At 50.1% G+C, this 25,506-nt stretch overlaps 1 protein-coding gene across 1 annotated transcript in view; it reads left to right on the top strand.

Annotated features, from left to right (window-relative positions):
• The window catches only part of LOC144826435 (transient receptor potential cation channel subfamily M member 7-like), a 2,236,140-nt gene that overhangs the window by 2,120,750 nt on the left and 89,884 nt on the right, over positions 1-25,506 (top strand). Inside the window, exon 37 of the mRNA XM_078684762.1 lies at positions 10,465-10,516. Coding sequence (XP_078540888.1) covers positions 10,465-10,516 — 52 coding nt within the window. The remainder of the gene's footprint in view (positions 1-10,464; positions 10,517-25,506) is intronic.

Below are 25,506 nucleotides of genomic sequence, written 5' to 3'. Positions count from 1 at the left end.
AAAGGGGCTAAGCCCCCCACCTGTGTCACGCCTAGCAGTCCAAGTGACCAACACCTCTCACTCATTTCAGATACCAGCGTGCTATCAAACCAGTGGTACTGTAAAACCTTTGCAGACTAAAGAATATGAAATTGAGGTGCTACCTCTGCCCAATCAGGATAGCTTTATCACAAAATTAGGGTCCTCAAAGCCATAAAGGGCTATTCAATAAATATTCGCCTTTCCTAGCGTGCTCACTATAAAAAAAAAAGGTGACTTCCCTGGGTCGCCTCCGAGGCCATCTCATGATTACTCAGCTAGGAAATATGAAATGGGTAATATGCCATATTCTGTCAGTGGCAGGGGGCTCAGGTTTTTATGCTTTTCCCTAGTTTGCCATACACCGAATTCTTTAAACGTAGGTTCTGATGTAGTCTCTTACCTGTTTGATGGCTGCATAAGGACGGATCTCCACCCCATGGATTTAGCAGAACTACCAGTGAATTGCGGTGTCTGCTTATCTTCCTTGCTGCGCAAATGTATATTCGTCCTGGCAGGGTCCACTTCCTTTGGCTGCAGGTGGATTCAAAGTACCAAACAGCTCCTGGCTGGCTCACCGAAATGTTGCTTGAACATGAAATGCATTGGAAAAAACTAGGCGCGTTTGGCAAAACAGGAACAGTTTGTTTAGTGAAACATTGTGGCCCAAGAGATCAGTTACAGGCATAGGGTCTGAGGACTATCTCAATTTACAATCGGTCTGCGACCTCATTTTATACAGTTCATTGTGTGCCATAAAGTATGCTCGGAGGTCGATGTGAGGTAAGGAATGTAGTTGCTGCTTTTGGAGTTATAAATTAGTTGTCTAATGGAAAGTACAGGTGGACGCATTTGGCCAGTGGGTAACGTCTCCAGATGTCTGGCATGGGGAGCTCATGATCACTGCATGTGCTGTGTTCTGATTGGCTATATGTTCTTAACTCATGTGGCATCTGACTTTATGGTGATGGTGGGAGCATGCTACCCCTCTGGTCATGTGTGTTTTACAGGGGCCAACCTCCCTCACCATTGTGGTGTTGCAGCTCCTATCTGTGGGATTGATATTGGATTTCCTGTTCATGCATTTGTCCACCGGCTATATGCCACCCCACCTGTGACCTATCAATCCGTGACCCTGGCCTAGGTCTCGGAGCCTGCCTGACTACGTATTTGTGAGCCTGGGTTGATGTGGAGTTTACAACAGGCAAATTTGTCAATAGAGATGCGATTTCATTCTTGTACATGTATGTATTGTTTTTCAGAATAACATTGACTTTTTCAATACTACCAGCTATCCTCTCATTTTCTGGTTCAAATTCCATTGTTTCTCTTTTTCAGGGGACTTCCTTTCTATACTGTCCAGCTACTAGTGCTAGAGCAATCTGAAAGAAAGTTAGTTATAGATTCCTTACCTTAGAATTACCCTCAGGCGTCAGACTGATTCCGAAAGTTTTTCGTCAGAAGTACCGCTGCGCACAGAAAGGCGGCGTTGGTCGACTCCACGTTCGGCGGCGTGGTCGCCGGAATGACGTTGTGGTAGCTACATAGTCGACGCCCTCGCTGACGTCAGTTCTGTTCTTTCTTTTTCCACGCCAGCTAGAGCAGATCCGGAGAGAGCGGTACCTCCACTTACTTTTTGACTGACTTTTTTCTCGACTTTTGTCAACATTGTTTTCAAATCCTAGTGCACGAGGGAGGCCCGGCTTCAAGCTTGCTGTTCCTGTAACCGACTAATGTCGGTGTCAGATCCGCACTGCGTGTGCCTCTTCTGCCAGGGGTGCGACCACAACTCCAAGTCGTGCCTGACTGCCGTACCATGAATCGGAAGTCTGTGCTGGAACGGTACCGAACGCTTCTCATGGCCCGGCAGTCGGCTCCATGCCGCTCATGGTCCTAATCGCGTAGGAGATCAGGGTGCTGGACGCGGAGCCACCATTGTTCTTCTTACAAGTCTTTGCACTCGGGATCAGGTAAGTCAAAGCACGAAAAGAAGTCAAAGAAGCATCGTCGCTCTTTGACTTCTCCCTGTCCCGACGTGATGAGGGATGCGGGTGGTGCCCCTCCCCCGGCTCCACTTGTGGAGCCCGAAGGGTCGCTCCGAGCTTCCCTTCCCTTCCCGGGACCCGAAGCGACCCCTTCCCAGCTTCAAGCTTTTTACGAAATGACGGATGCCATCTTTGAGCAGCCCAACTCCGCTGACGTGCCATCGGGCCCCGTGGACTCGGCTGGGGGCCCTGGGCCTTTGACGGCCTCGGCACCGCAGGGTCCCCCCTTGGATCCAGGCCTGGATCCGTAACAGCGCCGGTCAACCTTGTAACATCTTGACTGTCGCCGACTCTACTGGCACCACGTCCGCAGCCGGCGTCGGCCCCGGCCTCCACCTCGAGGTAGATGCGGAACCCGTCCGGCGTCGACCGACGCCAACGGGTACTTTTGTGCCCCTGTTCTACCTTGGCTCTTTGAGACCAGATTGGCAGCCAGAGGAGGGTGAGGCTGACTGGGAGGGGTCTGGGGACCCTTTAACCCACCAGCTAGGTTATGAACCGGACTGGAGAGAGGAACTGGGGGAAGCCAGTGGTCTGAATACCTCACCAGACCGTGACATGTTGTCTCCTCCTACCGTGGCTACCGAGGAGGGAGCTTCATACGCAGTGGTGCTGCGTAGGGCGGCCAAGGCTCTCCATCTCGAGCTACCTACGGTGGCAGTCAGGAATAACCTCCTGACAGAGGTGCTTCAACCGGCAGTGAGCTCTCCGGAGCCCCCGCTAAAGTTCAATGAAGCCCTCACGGACATCCTTTTGGGCACCTGGTCCAGGCCCAACATAGGGGCTCCTGTGGACAGGATGATTGCCCAACGCCACCGCCTGGCCCTGGGCGACCCCACTTTCCTCTCTCAACACCCCAACCCTGAGAGCTTGGTAGTACAAGCCTCCACCTCCAAGGGCGCATTCCCTACCGCTCCACCTGATAGGGAATCCAACAAGCATTTGCAATGCAATAGGTCTCGCCTTTGCGAGAGTTTGAGCTGTTGGCATTGTAAATGACAATGCCTTTTATTTACGTGTTGGTTTTGAAAACATAAATAAAAGGCATTGGCATTTACAATGCCAATAGCTTAAACTCTCGCCAATGAGAGACTTATTGCATTGCAAATGCTTGTTGCAGTCTGCGGTGTGAGCTGTGTGCTGGGCCCCAGTAGGTCTGCGTGCAGTGTCTTGATATTATATGTGCAGTGTCTGCTTGGCTCTGTATGCAGTGTCCACGTGTGACCTGTGTGTTGGGTCCGGGAAGGTCTGTGTGCAGTGTCCTGATATACCGTGTGCAGGGCACGGATTGGTTTGTGTGCAGTGCCAGAGTTGTTCTTTGCACATATCCACACAGGTCAGTGTGCAGTGCACGGGTTGGTTTGCGTGCAGTGCCCGAGTGGTTCTTTGCACCGTATCCACACAGGTCAGTGTGCAGTGCACAGGTTGGTTTGCGTGCAGTGCCCGAGTGGTTCTTTGCACATATCCGCACAGGTCAGTGTGCAGTGCTCGGGTTCTTGTGTGTGCAGTGCTCAGTGGTGTTTGAAGAAAGGGAAACTTTACACCTGTAAGGTGTGGCAGGTTTTAACCATACTCCAGTGGTAATTACTGCTGACGTCAATAGCGCCGCATCACCGCTTTGTAAGGGGGTACTTAGTTGATATGATGTTGGTATCTGGGCCCCCTAATTCAGCTCTAATGTTGTTGGCTGAGGTTATATTTGGTACAGAGGTTACGTACTGTGAGGAGACGGCGAGCTGCAGTGGGGGCGGTGCGGGGGCGCCCCACCCGACGGAATAATGCACGGATTAGGCAGGTCCGACTTCCTGGCACGCAGATGAGGGAGCAGGAGTAGGTTTGTGGTCTGCAGGCGCATGGGTGCCTGGGCTGTCAGTGTCTCGTGGGTGTGAGCAGTGTCCGAGCGTGATTTGTGTTGCAAGACCTGTTGCATTGCAAATTCTTGTTCAAATCTGCGATAGTGTAAGACCGAGTTAGAGGGGGTCCATAGGGATATTAGGAAAGACCTACAGTCGAATGTATCTACATTGGCCGCTTACCGTAAGAGTCATAGAGCGACTGTGGTTAACATTTCTGAAGTATTGTCTGGGGGTCGCCGTTATTGAAACTGAAATGCGCCATCCAAAAGAAAGGTATGCAGCCGCCATGATTATGAAGTTTGGTGTGCCGCACTTTATTCAAAAAATATATTTTAAAAAAAAAGGATTTTGGCAGTGCGCCCTATATAAAGGTTGTGTGGCCGCCGATGCACTGCACAACATTTTTTTCATAAAAAAGGATTTGGTCCAGCCACGCTACAGAAGTCGTGCAGCTGCCATTATTAAAATTCAAATGCGTAATCCGGGAGAAAGACGTGTGGCCGTAATGAATATCAAGCTTGGTGTGCCGCACTTCATAAAAAATATAAATTTAGAAACAAAGGATTGTGGTGTTTCGCGCTTTAAGAAAGTCGTGCATCTGCCATATGCACTGCGCAAAAAAGGATAAACTTTTTTTTTTTTATTATTTGGGCGAGCCATGCTATAGGGGTCGTGCAGCTGCCATTATTGAAGTGCAAACCCGGCATCGGGGAGTAAGGCGCGTCGCCATGAATATCAAGCTCAGGCTACCGCGCTGGAGAGCGTGTCCTGCCTTCTGTGTGTCCAGCAGGCAGGAGAAAGCAGTGTAAACAAGTAATAGCCGTTCTAATGACTCACCACTGCTGAACCGCAATTACAATTCTCCGACAGCGGAAGCGAAAAATTCCTTGGGGCGGGACTTCCGTCTTTGGAATCCCGCGCACGCGCCCACGGAGAAGCAGTGCTGGTGACGCGGGGCTCATGCCCGAGGGAGAGCCCCGCGGAGGCTGCAAGAATGACGGTAAGTGGGGGGCGCTTGCATGTATGCGGGGTGGCGGCGCTTGCATGTATGCGGCGGGCGGGGGCGGCACTTGCATGTATACGGCGGGGGGCGCTTCTATGTATGCGGCGGCGGCCAGGGGGAGGGGGGCCCGCTTCTATGTATGCGGCGGCGGGGGGAGGGGTGGGGGGGCCCTTCTATGTATGCGGGGGAGGTGGAGGGGGGGCTTCTATGTATGCGGCGGCTGGCGGCGGGGGCCTTCTATGTAGGCGGCGGGGCGGGGGGGGGGGAGAGGGCGCTTCTATGTATGCGGCGGGGGGGAGGGCACTTCTATGTATGCAGCGTGGGGGGGGGGGGAAGAGGGCCTCTGTATGTGTGTAGGTGCGTTCCTGTGTGTAGGTGCGTTCCTGTGTGTGTGTGCCTTCCTGCCTGCGGTGAGTGTGTTCAGTGTGCCTTTCTTTGTATGGGAATACGAGGGACGGCGACGTGCGCGCTCACGAGGTAGAATCTCCGGCAGAAGACGCTCGTAACAGTCTGCTGTCCACATTCCCCTACATTCCCCAGAAAGCGGCAACATAAGTTGTCTCCCTAGACAGCAAAAGCTTCGCTTTTGCTTTCGTCTAGGCGAGACCTAAAAAGCTGGACCATCATGGGAAGAAGATATTTTCTTCCTCCAGATTGAGACTGCGGTTGGTAAACACTGCATGTCTGTTGTGCCGCTACACCCACTCTGTGTGGGATATGGTTGTGCAAGTGCTGCCTCGGTGCTCGGAGGAGGCCCGGGCCGTACTCTCTCTCGAGCAGTTGTCGAAGGGAGAGAGACAGCAAAATGTACCATCCGCTGTGGGCTGGATACCGCTGACGCAATAGGCAGGACGATTTCCACGTCGGTAGCCCTTCGACGCGACGCCTGGTTGAGGTCGACTGGTTTTTCCGGGGATGTCCAATCCACCCTTATGGACATGCCCTTTGATGGCCGTCGCCTAATCGGTGACAAAGCTGACAGCGCGCTAGAGCGCCTTTAAGAACTCTTGGGCTACTGCCAGGTCCTTGGGCCTCTCCACCACCCGCCCTGCGCAGTCTGCTCTCCCCCCTTTAGTGGCTACGAAAGGGTTGCCCCGCCACATCCTGCTCAGAGCCACAGGCCAGCGCAAGCTGTTCAGCCCCTGCGCGGCCGGGGATGTGGGAACCAACGCAGTTGTTCTGGGGGCCAGCTGGCAGGCCAGTCCACCACAGCCCCCTCTGCAGCAGCCCCAAACCCTCCTAGCCGACCTTTCAGGGCCACCAATCGCCAGTGGGCAGCAGAATTCGCCATCACCTCCCCCCCCCCTTTCGCACCATCACGTCGGACACGTGGGTTTTGCAAATAGTCCGAAGGGGCTATTTCTTCCCCTTCGAGACTACCCTTCCATCCATGCCACCTCAGTACCATCGCATGTAGGAGGATCATCTGGCTCTTCTCCAACAGGAAGTTACTGCACTCTTGGCCAAGTGTGCCAACAAGCAATTTCCTGTTCCAGAAGTAGGTCGTCGTTGCTATTCCCACTACTTTGTGGTGCCCAAGAAGGGCAAAGACCTACGTACTATCTTGGATCTCAGGGACGTCAACTACTTCCTCCGGAAGGAGAAGTTCAAAATGTTGACGCTGGCTCAGGACCTGTCTGCCTTCGACCCTGAAAACTGGATGGTTGCGTTGGACTTGCAGGACACCTACTTTCACATCCTTGTCCTGCTGGCTCGCCGGCATTACATACGGTGCACAATAGGCCACGTGCACTTTCAGTTTACCGTGCTCCCCTTTGGCCTTAGCAACTCCCCTTGGGCGGGGGTGGTCGCAGCTCATCTGCACGGATCAGGGTTTGCAGTCTTCCCCTATCTCAAAGACTGGCTGTTGAAGGCGGGCTCGCCTCAGGCTGTCGTTTCCCACCTACAGACTGCAGCCGACCTCCTGCGTTCGCTGGGGTTCTCGATCAACGTGCCGAAGTCACACCTTACTCCCTCTCAGAAGCTCCTCTTCATCGGAGCAGTTCTGGACACAACGCAGTTTCAGGTCTATCCTCCCGAACAGGGAGTCCAGGATATTCGGGCTATGATTCCGATCTTTCAGCCCCTATCCTGGGTTTCAGTCAGGATGTCCCTGAGGACCTTGAGGTTGCTGGGCCTCGTGGCCTCCTGCATCCTGCTGGTAGATCATGCCAGGTGGCATATGCGGGCTCTGCAGTGGGACCTGAAGTTCCAGTGGATGCAGCATCAGGGGAATCTGTCCGATTGCATCCAGATCTCGGAGGGCACTGCACAACAATTGCAATGGTGGCTAACAAACGCGGATTGGGTCAATAGCAGATCCCTCTTCCTTCCCCAACCAGACCACACAGTGGTGACGGATACGTCCCTTCTGGGATGCCAGGGCTGACGAGCTCAGCCGCAGGTGCAAGATGGATCATGAATGGTGTCTTCACTCGGAGGTGGTGCAAGGTCTCTTTAAGCAGTGGGGAGAGCCATGGTTAGAGCTATTCGCCACCAAAGAGAACACGCGATGTCAGCAATTCTGCTCGTTGGAATTTCCAAGGCGGCACTCGCTAGGCGCCGCTTTTCATCGCAGGTGGAGTTGCAGTCTTCTATACGCCTTACCGCCTATACCACTTCTGCCCAGAGTGCTGAAGAAGATCAAGCGCGACTGGACCCAAGTCATTCTTGTGGCTCCGGATTGGGCACGAAGAGTCTGGTATCCCGAGCTGCTACACATGGCCATCGATCCTCCGATCAGACTGCCTCTTCGGGAGGATCTTCTGTCGCAGCAGCAGGGGACAGTCCTCTACCCTAACCTGTCCAGCCTCCACCTCCTTGCGTGGAGATTGAGCGGCTGCAGTTGACGTCATTTGACCTGCCTCTCGAGGTCTGTGATGTAATCTTGGCAGCCAGGCGTCCCTCCACTAAGACGGTAAACGCCTGCAGATGGAACAAATTTGTGGCATGGTACACAGCAAGGGCTGTGGATCCCCTTTCCTCCCCTCTTTCTGAGGTTCTCTTGTTCCTCCTTTCTTTGGCCCAGCAGGGCTCTGCTCTGGGCACTCTAAAGGGCTATCTCTCTGCCATTTCAGCCTTCCTGATCAGCCTTCTCTTTTCTAGTCCCCTGTTGTAAATCGTTTCCTTAAGAGCATTACTCATCTTTTTCCTCCTGTTCCCTTCATAATGCTTCAGTGGGATTTGAACTTGGTTCTTACATACCTAATGTGCGCTCCTTTGAGCCGTTCCATAACAGTCCTCTCAGGCTTCTTGCTTTGAAAACTGTCTTTCTGGTGGCTATCAACTCTGTGCGCAGGGTGTTCATCGGGACAAGGTCGTCCTCAGAACTAGACCTTCCTTTCTTCCCAAGGTGGTTACTTCTTTCCACATTGGCCAAACCATCACTTTGCACACCTTCTTTCCGCATTCTTCAAAAGAGGAAGAGAGGCTCTACCGTCAGGATCCAAAACATGCGCTTTCCTTCTACTTGGATCGCACCAAACAATTCTGGGTGGACGACCAACTCTTTGTTTGTTACGTGGGCGCTAAGAGAGGTCGGGCCATGCACAAACAGATCAGCTCCAGGTGGGTCGTTCTGTGCATCAAAGCTTGCTATTCTTTGGCAAAGAAGGAGCCTCCAGTGGGGCTGCGTGCAAATTCTAAAAGGGCAACACCAGATACTACTGCTTTGGTACGGGAAGTCCCTCTTAAAAACATCTGTCAGGCAGCTACATGGGCATCGCTGCACACAGTCACCAAACACTACTGTCTGGCCAGCCAAGTCCGGAGAGACTGCTTCTTTGGCCGTTCTGTACTCCAGGACTTTCTGGTGTGAACTTAGTTTGCAGACCGCCTCCAGTATTGCTGGGGTATCTATTCTAAAGTAAGGAATCTATAACAAACTGTTTCTTTCAGAGGAACAAGTTACTTACCTTAAGTAACGATATATCTGTAAGAAACATAGGTTAGTTATAGATTCCTTACCGCCCCACCCATCCTCCTCATTCTGAAAACTGACTTCTATGGTTAAGGACTTCCTTTCAGGACCCTAGTTTTGTGCACCAGTGGTCAGTGTATTGCATGGTTCTACGCTTCTGGCGTGGAAATTCGTGTGCAGAACAGACATCAGCGCGTGAGGGCGGAGTCTATTTAGCTACGTCAACGTCATCCCGGCGACCACGACGACGAACACAGAGTGGACCTACCCCACCTTTCGAAGCGCAGAGGTACAGCTTAAGAAAAACTTGCCGTTTTCGGTCTGACGCCTGGGGGCTATACTAAGGTAAGGAATCCATAACTAACCTGTTTCTTACAGATATATCGTTACCGAAGGTAAATAACTTGTTCACTTTACCTAATGGCATTCTCTGACACTCACTGAACCTGTTGATGAAGCTTCATCTTATCCAGTCTTGTTGAGTCCATAGAACTTTGCATTTGAACTGTTTTAGGCATAAAAGAGAAGGTGACTAGATGCAGAGACCACTGATCCTAACATGGGAATCTAACAGGCGCCTTTCTCTTTCAAAATCAGTGTGCAAGGCTAAGGAATTCCTGGATTTCATCCACACAGTTCGGGCCTGGTCCCTGTACCTCCAATTTAGGTATGGGTCTCTTCCCCTAGCAACCTTTACCGTCAGTTGGAGGAAGACCGGGGTTCTGAATATTGCTTCTATTGCAAAAATACACATCAAAGTGAGGAGCATCTTTTGTTTTTACGGCTACTCTATGCAAAACCGAGGTCCACATTAATTGCTCCAGTGTGCAGGGCTTTGAGCTTACCCACTAGAGGAGAAGCATATAGGATATTCAAAAGCGACACCTCTTTGATTGTGGTTGTGGCGGTTTCTACATTTTTGTACACAGCCTGGTTAATTAGATGTAAAACCCTAGATATTGTTTGAAATTATGTCCCCATTTGCTTTTCCTTATCTGATTTTAATTGCATGACCTTGGTGGTTGTTTATTGTATTTTTCCACATAGGTTGGGCAATCAGATGTAAAATGTCAGCTATTTTATGAAATGATGTGCTATTTGCATGTTCTTTTACTTAATTGTAACTTTTTGATGTGTTTTTATTTGTGTTTTCTGATATTTAAGATTTTTATTACATAATGCTGTATTTGTCTGAAAAAGTTTTTATGCTTGTATGTTTGTAATGGAAAAAATGTTTCAAACTATCAATACATTTATAAGTGAATGAATATTCTTGAATGGCAATTTTCACTTTAACTAGTATCCTTGATGAAAAATGTAGAGGTGGAATTCTGGAACCTGAGAGGTTAAGATGACGTCTTACGTAATAAGGATAAATCCTGCAGGCACAGTATTATTCATTGCCTGCCAGATAGTGATTGGTGCTTTTTTGTGGGACAAGGTGAGCATCCGTGTGAACAGCATACGAGGGTTGGGCACAATTATATCATTTCGTTCTAAACACTTCTAATTTTGGTATAACTCATACCTAGAGTGATGCAGTTTCATATGGACTTCTTTAGATAAATAAATTACCATCATGAAATAGCAACTCCCAATAATAATATATATTTTTATGCACAGGTGTTGGTGAAAATTTAACTGATCCATCTGTGATAAAAGCTGGCGAAAAGAGGTAAGATGATTATTTGACACTTCTATCACTGCTGCTGCTTATGAAGTGTGTTCACAAACAGTAAACAAATTGTTCTTTGACTTACGTTTCTCTTTCCAAAATTCTATTTTTAAAGTGATTTAAACTTGCAGATTTGTGTCAAGTGAAAGATTAATTAGCTAAATACAGTTTGTGCTAAAATGCAACCTAAGACATATTAATACAGTGTAGGATAATCTACAGATTGCTCGCTTTAAAATTCTTCCAAACAGCCATGTCTAATCTAAGAACATGTATTTAATAGCTTGTAAAATAAATAAGTCTTACATGTTCTATCTGTGACCGACAAGTGCAGAAAATAGAATCACAGTCTCAAGAAACACATTAATAAGTGCCAAACAAACATTACGCGTTTAGAGAGCAGCTCTCGAAAGAAAGGTCATGCAATGCAGTGCGCTTTCAATGTTTTTTCCTGCTTTCTCTTGATCTATAAACGACTGATCCTTTTACGTAACATTTACATGCATTTTTTAGATCTTTTTATCCAGACCATTCAGATTATTCCATTATCTTTTGTTTTAAGTCTTTATTGCATATTATGTATTTTGTCCTCAGGCATACCTTTAGCTGAATATTTATTCCTACAATGCTGGTTTTTCATTAGAATTATTTAATTTCTGATTGAAAATATATCCTACCATTTGCTGATCTTGGGGCATTATTTGAGATGCGTGCATGTCCGCCTTAGTCACCCTCAAATTTTTGCAAAATCTCATACATGTGTCCCCTATATTCCTGTAGAAGATGAAGATAAAGGTGATTGCAGCTTTAGCTGAGAGTTATAATACAAATGTTAAGATCACTCCCCCTCTCCATACTGCCTCATCGTAGAAAACACAGAGGTTACATTGACTATCACCACTTGGTCTCAAACATGACAATGCCACTTACCCTTATCATGTGAGAGCAGTTACAGAAAGACTGATTGAGGGGGTGTTTTTGGAAAATGAAGAGTTTTTCAAAAGTAGATAATCAGTGCTGTGAAGGCAGTATGAGCCACTTGAGAACTTTAGTTTCTGTGCCAGGTAGTGAAGCTTTTTGGACTGAAGAATTTTAAGGGCCATGCCTGCCAATTTGTAGATCAGCCTCCAGTGGGAAGCCACTATAGAGAGAAGAGCACAGGATAAATGTGGTCAAATCTTTTTGCTACCAGATCTAAGGCACTCAGCAGCTTAGAGAGCTGCCTTCAAGAAAGCTAGGTGATGTATTGGAATCCCTGTGAGAATGGCCTTTCGATAGGCTAGTCTAGAAAAAAAGTCAAGGATTGTATCACTTATTCTGACAGAGTCTTCTAACCACAGATTTCTCACCTTAGAATATTCCCCCAGGCTGGATCCAGAAAACTTCGAAACAGTACCTCTACACACTGAAATGTGGCTACCGGCGCTCCTAGCTGAGGTTTTCAGCACTGGATGTGATTTGCATGGGCCCATATAGGCACCACCCATGCCTTTCTTTCTGTGCCAAAAGCTGTGGATTCTGCCTCACGAAAGTGGTGGCAGCCCATATGCAGAAGTCAGGGATCCCAGTCTTCTCCATACCTCTACGACTGGCTGTTGAAGGTGGCCTCGCCCCGTGCAGTCATAGCAAACATCCTGACATTGTTGGGGTTTGTATCGATGGGCTGAAATCACATATGACTCTTTCCCAGACGCTCCTTTTCATCAGAGCCATTCGGGAGCCAGTTTGGTTTCATGCCTTTCCTCCAGAAAAGAGACCCCGTTACATTCTGGCTATGATCCTGATTTTTCAGGCTTAGTCGTGGATCTTAGTGACGTCGACTCTAAGGCTGATGGGACTAAGAGCCTCCTGCATCCTTCTGGTCAAGCGCACCATGTGGCATCTGCGGACTTTGCAGTGGGATCTGAAGTCCCAGTAGCAACAAAATACAGTGGACTTGTCTAACATTGTCTAGATTTGAAAGGACACAGGGAAAGGCCTGCAGTGGTGGCTACAGGACCACAATTGGGTCAGGGGCAGGCTGCTCTCCCTTCTCCTCCCAGAGATGACAGTGGTGACTGAAGCATCGCTTCTGGGATGGGGCGGACTTCTGGGAGAGGTGGAGATCAGAAGTCTCTGGTGGTGGCTCAGCTCTACATCAATTTGTTGTAGTTGAGAGCCATCCACTTGGTGTTGAAAGCCTTCCTCCCGTCAATTTGAGGACGGCTAGTTCAGGTGTTAGCAGACAACACCACTGCTATGTGTTAATGCAGCCAGCAGGGTGGAATGGGGTCTAAGACTCTCTTCTAGGAGTCACCTTGCTTGTGGGCGACCCTGGAGTGTATGGCAATTTTCTTGGTTGTATAGCACCTGGTGAGAATTTTGAGCTTCAGGGCAGACTAGCTCGGCTGTCCATGCCGGGTGGCTCATGAATGGCGGTTGCAACCGGAGGTGGCACAAGGTCTCTCCCATGAATGGGGAGAACCTTTACTCAATCTGTTCACCACTGCAGAGAACGCACAATGTCAGCACTTCTGCGCATTGCAGTTTCCAAGGCAGCTCTCACTAGGACACTCATTCCACGCAGTGTGGAACTCGATACTACTTTATGCGTTTCCACAAATGCCACTTCTGCCCCACGTTCTCAAGAAGATCAGGGCAAACCTGTCCCAAATGATCCTGGTGGCCCCAAATTGGGCACCGAGATTATGATATCCCAAACTCCTGAGCTTGAGCGTCTGTCCTCCAATCACTTTGCCCCTTTGGGAGGATCTCTAGTTGCAGCAGCAGTGCAGGGACCCACACCCAAACCTGCCCATCCCCACCTCCATGCATGGAGATTAAGTGGTGGCAGTTGAGTACATTTGACCTTACTCCAGAAGTCATGGTTCTTACCATGGCAACCAGGCGTTTCTCTACTAAATCTGTATTTACCTGCAGTTGGGACAAATGTGTGGTTTTGGTGCACGACCTATCAGGTCGACCCTTTCATGCCAAGCTGTCAGAGGTTTTGTTGTTTCTGTTATCTTTAGCCCAGCAAGGTCTTGGTTTGGGCACTGTTGAAAATGACCTTTCAGTCTTCCTAAGGTTACCAGACCAGTCTAACCTGTTTAAATCACTAGTTGGGAAGCAATTCCTTAAGGGGCTTCAGCGTTTGTTTCCCCCTTCAACTTTCATTATGTCCCAGTGAGATCTGAATTTAGTTTTGACTTTCCTTATGTGTTTTCCATTTGGTCCCATGCATAGCTGTACTCTGATTGCTCACACTGCAAAAAGTCTTCTTGGTAGCCATGACATCTGCTCCAGGGTGATCATGCTTCAGGCTTTCTCTGTGAACTCTTTGTACACTACCTTCTGTCCAGACAAGTTGGTTCTTTGAACTCGTATCTCCTTTTTGCCTGAAGTAGTGGCTCTCTTTCACGTCAGGCAAGCTATCACCCTTCCGACATTCTCCGCTCCAACTCACCCCTCTAATGAGAAGGAACAATTTCATCACCTGGATCCAAAGAGAGCCCTTTTTTCATCAATCGTACCTGACTGCACCGTATGGACGATCAGTTCTTTCTCAGATTCATGGGAGCGAAGGAAGGAAAGGCAGGGCAGAAAAGAACCATTTCTTGCTGGATCTTGCTCTGCTTAAATATTTGTAATGCACTTGTAAAGAAGTAGCCTTCTGAAGGCTCGTGGGCTCATTTGACCAGAGCCAAGGCTGCTACCATTGTATTGGTACCCAGAGTGCCTGTTCTGGATATTTGTCAGGCTGTTATGTGGGTGTCCCTCCATATGTTCACGAAGCAACACTGTCTGGATCTCCAGGTCAGGAACAACAGCATTTTGCTTGTTCTGTCTTGCATGACTTTCATTTGCACCAGTTTACAGACCAACCTCCTAATGTGTGCTGCTCTAGTATTTATACTAAGATTAGGTATCTGTGGTTAAAAGTCTGTCTTTTTTCAGAAGAACAAGTCACTTACCTTTGGTAATGCCTTTTCCGGTAGATACTCTATCTAACTGCAGATTCCTCACCGACCCTTTAATCCCCCTATTCTGTGAACTGGACTGTTTTCCGTTAAAAGATCCCAATCTAGGAATCTGTAGACTGGTAATGACTAATCTGATTTTGTCTCCGTGCCTGCAGCCTTGAGTCACGATAGCAACTGATGTCAGGATGTCCACGAACGTGGGTGGTGCCTATATGGGCATCTGGCAACGGTATCAGTGCAGGGTTTCGGGCGCAATTTCAGGGTGTTCAAAGGTACTGCTTAAAGGTTTTCTGGATCCAGTCTGAGGGATGTTCTAAGGTGAGGAATCTGCAGTTAGATAGTCTCTACCAAAAAAGGCATAACTGAAGGTAAGTAACTTGTCCATTAAGATCCTGTTCAAGAAAAAGAGGGTTTAATCCCTGTAATAACTAAACATTTTTTTTACCATATTTTAATGCAACTTTAGATGTAAAGCTGTTTGTCTAAGGTTAATCCATAAGATTTGGAACTTTGGTCTGTTTAGTCAGTAAATTCTGTTGTGCCCTGGTAGGTTTTACCAGAAGAGGGAGGAGCAATGAGTAGTAACTCAGTTTGAAGGGCATTCAGTTTTTTGGTAGTGTTGGGTTATCCCAGCATTGATTTTTAGGTCGAGCCTAGACAGTGCATGTGCTGTCTGCAAGACCTATTGTTGTCTCTTATTTTAGTTTGCGGCTCGTCCAGGAATTGTCATTGGCTGGTACCTATGGCATTCTGAAATGGTGGCATTTCATTGGTGTTTATCCTCCATTCTCTGTCTTTCCGCCCCATGGCAATTTCACAAATAGTTTCTTTTGGTTATCCCAACAGGCGTCAAGCTCAACTCCTCATGCTCCTTCGCATCGCAATGGCCCCTCCTCCCCCCTCCCATCTGGGAATGCAGCCCACCCTTTCCTTGGCCATTCCCTCATTATGCTTCCTCATGACACGGCATTCATTAACTGCTATTGTTTACCCGAGCGTCTCAGTTTCGAACAGCTTTTGTTTACCCGAGTATCTAAGTTCAACTATTTATAAATACGGCATTGTCATTTCCTTTAATGTTGTGATGTTGTTTAATTTGAATTAGTATTTCTTTTATTACATCTCGGAGCTGACACCGAGACAAGAACCGTGATCTCCAGCCCCAAAGTCAGCAGCTCTGTATGTTGTACTACATTCAGCCACATTCAGCACCTACTATAAAGTTTGCTATATTTAATGGCGGTCTGAATGGGTGGAAATGTTGCATTTTGATTCAATAAAACAAGCATTTGCAATGCAATATGTCTCCCAATTACGCGGTTTGAGCTGTTGGCATTGTAAATGGGAACCTGGTCGCGTTAACGTATTGGTCGGAGACACGCTTTGGGCTTTATGCTGGAACTTATCATGGCCCATAATTACAATGAATGAGGACGACTGTCTCCTCTAATAGTGTACAACTAGATTGAAATACACATTGGGCGGATTATTCTTTGAGGGAGTTTGAACTATATAAGCGGCGGTAGATATAGTGCTGTACAAATTGGATTTCGGCCTTGAGAAAGCCCATAGGGGGCGAAACGCGCGTCGGCTGTGAAGAACCTTGTTTTAAAAGAAATAACATTTTGAATTTGTCTACACTACGTGATTCCTTTGGATTAAGAAGTCGTGTCTGTGCGTGCTAAATGCACATGAATGAAAGAGACTTTTTATGATGTGCACTGATGTTTTTTGGTACATAGAGGTGACACTCTGTAACACCTATGGTGGGCGGATTGTCTATGGTTAATGCTTAAGGAGGATAAGAATTTTACATCAAGGTTGCACTCAAAAGTTGGTATATGTTCACAACTACTGTTCTTGGATAACAAAGAGACAAGTGTTGATCTGCAGATCGGATACAGCAAATCCCTCCTTGTGTAAAGGCATTGTAAATGATAATGCCTTTTATTTTTGTTCTGGTTTTTAAAACATAAATAAAAGGCATTGTCATTTACAATGCCAGTAGCTTAAACTCGCGTAAATGCGAGACCTATTGCAAATGCTTGTTCTTTTTCCATTTGACTGATATTTTCTTGGTAGAAGACTTTCATGTTAGTTGTGTCAGAAACATATTGGTGGTATATGCTGGAAGTTCTCAGTAGAGCTCTTATGGCTTCTAATTAAAAAAGTGAAGAGTGAGGATGTTAATAAGGAGCCTTGAGAAATCTTTTTTAGGTTGAGCCTACAGCGCTTGCACTGTTAGGCAATCTGTTGTCAGTACTTTGTGGGGTCTGACTCCTCCCACCGCTTTGGATTGGCTTTTGACTGTGTCATTAAAAAACCTTAGCCTGGAAATGGTTATTGGTAGGTGCATGTTCCATCTTTTCCGAGAAGTTCACTCCCATGGAATATTGCCCCTTGCGTGCCTTCTTTTCAAATGCAATGTAACCCATTCTTTCGACATGGGCATGGCGGAGAGTCTATGTGCTCTTATTCTTCAGCTGTTTTCATTTTGCTTTCACGTCTGCTTGACTGTAACTTGTTGATGGTTACCACTATTCAGCTGTTGATTCCTGACACGCAGAAACAACTAGTTGCTAAAAATACACCTGCTGCAGCGCTTCTACCTTCCAGGAGGAGAACAGGGGTGACTGTAACTATAACAGTAATTCATAATTTCACAAGCAGCGCATGCATGGCTTGCATAGTTCGCTTACAGCTGGACTTCGAATGTGCTAGAACCAGTCCTGCCACCCCTGGTTAAAGTTTGCTTTTAATTCACAGTATATTCCTCCAAGTCCCGTCCCCACTGGGAAGGCTTGGTACAGGCTGGGGTAGAAATGGGTGGAGAGGGCGTGTGAGTCCATTATAGTGCTCGCCTGCGTGAATGTAAGGTGCTGACTGCTGAGATAGCAGGCGTGATTGAGAGTCAGCCGCAGCTACAGGTCTTCTGCCTCACTGGACGGGTTCTCCCGGCATGACACTGGAGAATATGGAGAGCGTGGATCTGTTGGACTCGGAGTGCAAGGGTCATGGGCTGAAGGCCACCAAGGAGGCCAGAGACACCATCTTTGCAGAGCCCGCCTACGCCACTCTGGTCTTCATCTGATAGAGACTACTAGCCGCAGATTCCTTAACATTGAATTATCCCAGGCGTGAGACTGGATCCGGAAATGTTTTTGCCACTGCTCCCTGCGCACCGGGGGGACGGCACCACGTGACTCCGCCCTGACATCATCCGCGTCCGTGACGTCAGCGAGGATACATAAGTCCCACCTCGGCTCACCTACGTCAGTTTTTTCTCTTTTCCGCGTGCAATGCGGATCCGGATTCTGTTCTGGCCTCTTTTCAGGCCTTCCTCCCGCTTTGGCGTTAGTGGAACAGTGTGCGAATGCCTTTGGGCTTCAAGACGTGTGCCTCCTCTGCACGTCCTATGTCTGCGACGGACCCTCACCCGATTTGCATGTGGTGCCTGGGTGAGCACCACGATTTGACGGATTGCGACGCCTGTCGGCACCTTAAACCTAAATCGCAGTAGGAGTTCCGTCTGCGGCATCGTCCCTCGCCAAGGGTGTAGTTTGCCGGCTGGTAGGTACCTCAGCTTGTCTCCGAGGCCTTGTCCTCTTTCGGTGGTGGACGCCGGCTCCCCTAGGGGTGTGTGCCCCCGCCTATCGCCCTCCTACCCGCCGTTTCCAGGTGTTGGAGCGACTAGGGCCCAAATGTCAGCCTACGCAGCGGTGCTGCAGGCTTCGTTGGCCCTTCCTGCACCTCCTAAGGCGACCGCGGATCCCTTGCCTCGTGCAGGGACTTCTGCGGTGTTGCCAGCGACTCTGGCGCCGAAGGTTTCGGCTTCAGATCGTAGGAAGGTGGCGTCGTCGAGGTGTAGTCCTTCGGGGCTCCCCTCTTCGGTGCCTGGCGTCCCTGCCTCGCCGCAAATCCCTACGGGGCTCCCTGTGGTGTTTCAGGAGATCGCCGGGACTCCGGGCTTGCCCCCGAGTTTCCCTCAGTCCTCTGAGCAGGCGGCAGCCTCACCAGAGACCGAGCCGGCACCTTTTTGGCGCCAGGAGCCCCGTCTGAGGCCGAGATGGCGCCTTTTCGGTGCCGTTCCTTCGCCGTACCGGCGTTGACCCCCGCCCCATTCTCCTGGGGAGCACGTGGTGGCAGAGGTCGACCCGGTGCCGCATATACCCACTCCAGCGCCGATCAACTTCAATCAGTCGCCGGTGGCGGACTCCACGGAGCCATGCCGGCGCCGGGTGCTTGATTTGTCTCCTGAGGTTCCTACTTCTCCTGAGGTCTGTCATCTGTTAGTGTCTTCCTCCCCGGAGACAGGGCGCCTCATTGTTGCCTTTTCACCGGCATCTTCAAGGGAGGGCTCCTCGATGTCCCCGCGGCCTAAATCCTCGAACCCTTCTTTCTGCGGCTCGCGGTTGGCTTTTCCACCGGCCTCTCCGCCTTCCCCTGGAGCCCCTCAGGTTCCTCATTCTGCTGTGGATCCCCAACTATTCCGGGGTTGGCCACTTCCCCATGGGCGTGGGGATGGACGGCTCAGTCTGCAGCCATCGCACACGGAGGCATTACTTTCTCTTCAGCGACGCCCTACTGAGGCCAGTGTTGCTTTTGTTCGGGCTATTTCCACAGCTGCTAGTATTTTGCAGATGAGTGAACCTGTCATTCCATTTCCTACGGATACCCTTTTGGAAGTTCTCCACCCGGGCTCTGGTGGACGGGAGCTGTTCCTTCCTTTTGAAGTGTCGCTCCATAATTCTCTTCTCAGGACTTGGGGGCGCCCTGCCACGGGTGATCCGGTGCCTCAGCCGCTCCTGCATCGCCACCGTCTGGCTCCGCATGACCCTGTCTGCCTTTCCTTCCACCCTTCTACTCAAGGCTCTCTTATGCAGACTGCCTTTCTGTCCTTGCCTGTGGTGTTGTTTCCTCCGTCTCGGGAGGCCTGGTGGCTGGATTCATGGGGGCATAACGTCTTTGCTTCTTCCAGTGCTGCCTTGCGGGCGCTCAACACTTTGTGTGTCCTGGCTAGGGCTACTTCCAGCCTGTGGGACTCTGTGGAGTTCCTTCTTCCTCATGTCTCCCATGAGGGCGCCCGTGCTGATCTGCGGGGCCATGTGTTGGATGGTAGGAAGTTGGCCGCGTTATTCTTCATGCGGCCTTGGATGTTGCAGATGCTCTCGGCCATGCTATGGTCACTTCAGTGGCTCTCTGTCGCCATGCTTGGCTGCGGGATGCTGTTTTTCCTGAAAATATTAGGGAGCGTCTGGTTGACCTGCCCTTTGACGGGGTCCTTCTATTTAACACTCATGCGTATTCGGCCATTCAACATCTCCTTGCGGGGATCCGTCCTCCTCCATAGGCTGGTTTCTTGATCCTCCGGGACTTAATGGGAGGTGTTATCCCACCTGTTCCTGGAATCTGGTTTTTGGAGTGACCGTTACACTTTCTGTGATGTTTACTGTGCCCTTGGGATCCCTTCATTGGCCCCTCTCTTTGGTTGACTGCTGATTCAGCCCTTTTTTGGCAAGTGTGTGCTTTTTGGTTGATTACGAAGCCGTCTGTGATCTCTGCCGTAGGTCTTATGTTCTTGTTCTCTGATGCGGTATTTTGTCCCTATGAGCGGTTCCCATACTTAATTGTGACGTGTCATACCCTAAGTGGGGTACTTGTAGCTATTGTATAGCTCTGTCTTCCGCTGGATGGGAGTGGACTTCCCCTTGCAGGTTCCTCGCCTTACTGGTGTCGTTGTATTCCGCTAGTGCGGTTTCTTGGTCTTTACCTGGGCGCTGCTTGCACTGCTCCAGTTCTGTTTTTCTAGGTATCTGATGCAGACTGGCTTGGTATGCCATCTACGGCGTTGTGCTGCGGTGTTTTTTCACCCTTCTGTCCGCCGTTTCGGCCTGGTCCTCTGTCTGGTGTTCCAGGGGCATAATTTCCTGCGTTGGCGGCGTGGTCCATCTTACTTGTTTCTCCTCTTATCTTCCGGCTGGTCCCACTTCTTTCGTGGGTTGGTTTCTGTCCGGAGCAGCCCCCTCCTAGGGGTCGTCTGGGATTTCCCTGGCCTTTGCCCTAGTTTTGAGCACGACGTGGACTGAGTGGTTGATTCGTGGCGCTTGTCCGCGGCCAGCTGCACCCGCCTGCTCTACTGGGCTATGACCGGGGGCCTTGGCGTGGGCCCTGGTGCTCGTGCCCTTTGTTTTACTGGCACCTTTTGAGACAACGTCGTTTCTGCCTTGTACGTTGATTTCAGGCGGTGACGGGTTCAGCTGTCTCCTTCAAAGTGGGTGTGTTCCGGTAGAGGGCCTTGCCTCCCTTCTGCCCCTTCTCCTTGAAGTCTTGGAGTGTTTCTTCTTCTTTGGTACTCCTCTGCCGTTGTCTGTTCCTCTGAGGCTTCTGGCAGGGTTTCCTGGTCCCTTGACTTTTCTTGGGGTGTACTGCCCTCCCTTTGCCTCGGCCTTGCCTCCTTCTGCTTGATGGGGGCTAGGCCGCCCGCTTGTCCCTATGACACTTCCTGTGGGGCCCTGTGTTCCTCCAAGTTGGTGAGGTTCTCTTCTGCTTGGGGGGTGGGCGGGACTGAATTATTCTCCCTGTCCCTATGACTCGTCCCCTGTTGGGGCCCTGTGATCTTCCAAGCTGGGGAGGTCCTCTCGCAGACCCTCCTCCCCATCGGGTATGGCTAGGGTATCTATTCTACTTTAAGGAATCTGCGGCTAGTAGTCTCTATCAGATGTACGAGTTACTTACCTTCGGTAAAGATGTATTTGGTAGAGACAATTCTAGCCACAGATTCCTTCACGACCCGCCCTTCCTCCCCGTTCTGCGAGGGCCCTTAGTTTGGTCTTCTGCAGTCACCTACCTCCGGGTGGTTGTCTTCTGCGAGTGCCTTTTCTTCATTCCTCCCTAGGGGGATGCTTGTCTTGTTGTTTGATCCATTCCTTCCCTTCTGGTGATTGGCTGGTAATTTCCTGGGTACTTCTGAGCCCCTTTTCCCTGGTCTTCCAGTGTGGGGTCTGCTCGTGCCCTTCTTCCTTTCATTGCTTGCACTTTCTGACTTCGCTGCAGTCCTTGGGGTTGAGGTCTCTTGGCTGGGTCTTGGCCCTTAGCTCTTTTCAGGAGATGTCTCTCCCTGCTGGTGTTGCCTGGGGGTGAATTGTTGTTATTCTTCCGTTCTGGCCTTGGTGCCCTTCTCTGTTCTGGGCTGTGGTTGCAGACCTCTTTGTCTGCTATGCAATTTTTCCCATGCTTTTGCCACCAGGGTGGCTGTCGTATTGTTTGCAGGATTTCTTCTCGGTAGCCGTGCTCTGCTCTTTCCTTCCATGATGTTGGTACCATAAGTGTCTGGTACTCTTCTGGATGGTGCTGTTCCTCACCATTTGTTTCTTCCCTTTCTATTTATCTGATTTTTTCGCACACTGTTCCCTTATTCTCAGAGTTTTTGTTTGTGATGGTTTCGCGTTGTGGCGCGGAGAAGTTCTCCGAAGAAAACTGACGTCGGCGCGCCGGGGTGGAACTTGTGTATCCTCGCTGACGTCACGGACGCGGACGACGTCAGGACGGAGTCACATGGTGCCGACGCGCAGGGATGCTGTGCCAAAAAGTTTTCCGGATCCAGTCTCACACCTGGGGATAAGTCTACGTTAAGGAAACTGCGGCTAGAATCGTCTCTACCAGACGCATCGTTACCGAAGGTAAGTAACTCGTATAACAGGTAGGTCTCCCTCACTATGGGTCTAGCAAAGGCAGAAGTGCCACGGTCATGCTTCAAGATATTCCATATAAGTTCTATTTAGAGTTTTTCTGGCCCATATGTCAAAATATTAAGGGCGATTTAGAGGCGCTCTGCACATAGGTACCAAGTGGCCCCATGGTACGTGTGATACCCGTTGCTAGTCCTAAACAAGAGCGCATTGCAGACTGGCACTTGCGGCTTTACTTTTACCAAAATGTAAGCAAGGCCGCACCAATAATTCATGCATGAGGCGTGTTAAATCTGGCTTGACGTGCCAGGAGCTGAGTAAGGGGCCTGTGCTGTCCCTGTGATATGTGGGTGGAAGAGGAGTAAACCATATATCTCAGGATGACAAAAGGGAACCTCTCTTCTCGGTCTATGGTCAGTATTGTCAGGCATCGCTTGGTTTCTGAAGAAATACAAGTTCGAGGCATGTGGGCTGCTGAATTCATATCTATAGCATAGATCGCCGCCTAGTGTTGGGTCCGGATGATTGCACATTGTTGTCCTGGAAGAGTCTTTGAAGTATCACGAGATAGGTGGCTCCTCACCTGGACTACAGTGCGCATGGGCATCGACTCCATCCCCAGATTGTTTTTTTCCGCCATTGGGTTCGGATGCATATTTGATCACTCAAGTTCGGAATCGATAGAAACTTTCTTTTCGGCCCAAAGGCCTTTCCTATAGCGTCGGTATTGTCTTGCGTTCGGTGCCCAGCTCTGTTCCGGCTCAGTTCCCGAGTCGGACATCCAGAGGAGTCGCGTGGCTCTTCGGTGCTCGAAGCCCAGTCAACGCAGCCAGACTTATTCGAAGACACATCATGGAACGGAGCCCGTTCAAGAGATGCCCCGTGTGCAACTCGAAGTATCCCCACATCGATGTCCACCCGGTGTGCAACAAGTGCCTGTCGCCGGATCACGATGAAGCCAACTGTATGGCTTGTTCTCGTTTTCGCTCCAAGAAGACGATTCGACATCGGCGCGTGGCGCGCCAGGAGGCCCAGCAGACGGCCCCTGACCCGGTGAACATTTTTGAGGGGGAAGAAGCAGAAGAGCAGGAAGATCGAGAGCCGATTACAACTCCAGCGGCAGAGATCGACTCCAACTACGACGCAGACGTCGAAATGCTCGACACAGAAGACGTCGTCGACGAGGTAGGAGACGACAATGAGGCCTATGGGGCCACGGAAGATAGCTCGGGTGAAGAGCTAATCCCCGTTCGAAAAATAACTAAGGCTCAGGTCGAGGGATCACCACATGGCCTTACCCAAGATCTTGCACCTGGATCCACGGTCTCGCCTCTGGGCCCGGCTAAGGACACTTCTACAGAGCCGCCATTGGTCAAATCGAAACCGAAAGTGAAAGCTTCGGTCTCGAAAAAACAGAAAGTGGTAGAGGCGCCGTCGAAACAGAAAGCGCCTGTCGCCTTGGTCGGCTCCCCGTCTTCAGACCTGTCGTTGCAGTCGAAGCCTAAGAAGGTTGTCGAACCGGTGAAGTCGCTCAAGGGCGTCGAGCCGAAGACTGGGCCATCGAAACCGCTTGTCAAGGCCGCCGACCCGAAACCGTCGGCGCCGAAGGCCGTCGACACAGACAGAGGACTCGGAGCTCCGAAAGCTGTCGATCCTGCACGTCGGCCCGAAAAGGCCAGAAGCACTGTCGCCCTCGAGTCTGCACATGGTGGTGGATCGAGAACACCTGTCGGGTCGACGAAACCGTCCGCATCCTTCACGAAGCAGGAGTCGGACTCGTTGCAACGCATCAAGGACAAGGCTTCCGCTGTCGAACCGAAAGATACTTCCACCCCGAAGCCCGCAGCCAAGCCGCAAAAGTCGACGGCGCCGATCCAGTTCATGCTGCCACCAAAAGTGGCGCCGAAGGCGTTCGCGCCCAGGACCATCGTCGACACGTCCATGAGGGTGTCCACGGGGCCGAAGCCTACCCCTGCAGTTGTAGGCACAAAGCATCGACAACCCCTACTGGAGGAGCAGTCGGAACAATTTATCGACGCCGACACCGGTAAACTTTCCATCTACAAGCGAAAGATCACACCGGCACAGCCTATGGAGTCCTACACAATTCCTTTGAAGAGGAAAAAGGCTTCTACGGATTCCCCAGTTCTTGTTGAACTGATTACTCCACGTGCTCAGGACACTGCTCCAATCTCGCCCACTTACTCAGATGTGGAGGCTGGGGAAGGGGACGATGAGGAGTACAACTACCCTGCCGACACTGATCCGGAGGATCACCATGACACATGGAAGATGCTGGGGACCCAGGGGATCCGCAAACTGCCCCGGATACTCAAGTATATACTGTCACAACCTCCCCTACTGAGGATTCTGCGGCATTTAATGCACTAATTGAGAGGGCAGCTACGAATCACGACGTCCAGCTGCATGCTGACCCTATTGAAGTGGACTTTCTGTTTGATACCTTTTCCGCCTCTGAAAAGACTATCAAGACTCTGCCAATGCTGAAGGGTGTCTTGAAACATGCTGCAGACATTTTTAAAGAACCCACACGTGCCAGGGTTATAAACCCCAGAATTGAAAAAAAGTACAAGCCGGCACCTGGCGACCCTACCTACATCAAGGGCCAGTTGCCGTTGGACTCCCTGGTTGTTTCTAATGCCCGGAAGAGGGCAAATTCACAGACTACTGGTGATGCTCCTCCCCCTGACAAGGAATCTAAGGTGCTCGAGGCATCAGGGAAGAGGGTGGCGGCTCAAGCGGCCAATATCTGGCGTATTTCTAACACGCAGGCGCTCTTGGCCAGATATGACAGGGCACACTATGATACACTTGAAACCCTGTTACAACACTTGCCAGATGAGTATAAAGAGGCAGCAGAGATGCTCATTCAAGAAGGAAAACTCATCTCAAATGCTTCTATTAAGTGTGCACTGGACGCAGCGGACACCGCGGCCAGGGCCATTAACACCAGTGTAATGTTGCACCGTCAAGCCTGGCTCAGAATCTCCGGGTTCAAACCCGAGATACAGACCACCATCCTCAATCAGCCTGTAAACCCTGATCACTTATTTGGACCTGAGGTGGACACCACCCTGGAAAAAATCAAAAAAGACACCGAGACTGCGAAGTCTATGGGTGCTCTCCAGTCCCAGCAGTTCAGGGGTAGTACTTTTCGTCGCTCAAGCAATAGAGGTGTTTCCAGAGGCCAGATGTCCCAGCAAACACAGTACACTAAAAGTGGTGCACAAACCTCTTAGAACAAGCAGAGTAGAGGCGGATATCGCGGCAACAGCGCAAAGGGCAGAGGTCGTGGAAACAACAACTCCCGATCCTCCGC

The sequence above is a fragment of the Lissotriton helveticus genome, chromosome 3_2 (assembly GCF_964261635.1).
Source record: "Lissotriton helveticus chromosome 3_2, aLisHel1.1, whole genome shotgun sequence".
NCBI classification, from domain to species: domain Eukaryota; kingdom Metazoa; phylum Chordata; class Amphibia; order Caudata; family Salamandridae; genus Lissotriton; species Lissotriton helveticus.
This window is presented reverse-complemented; position numbering and strand designations above follow the sequence as displayed.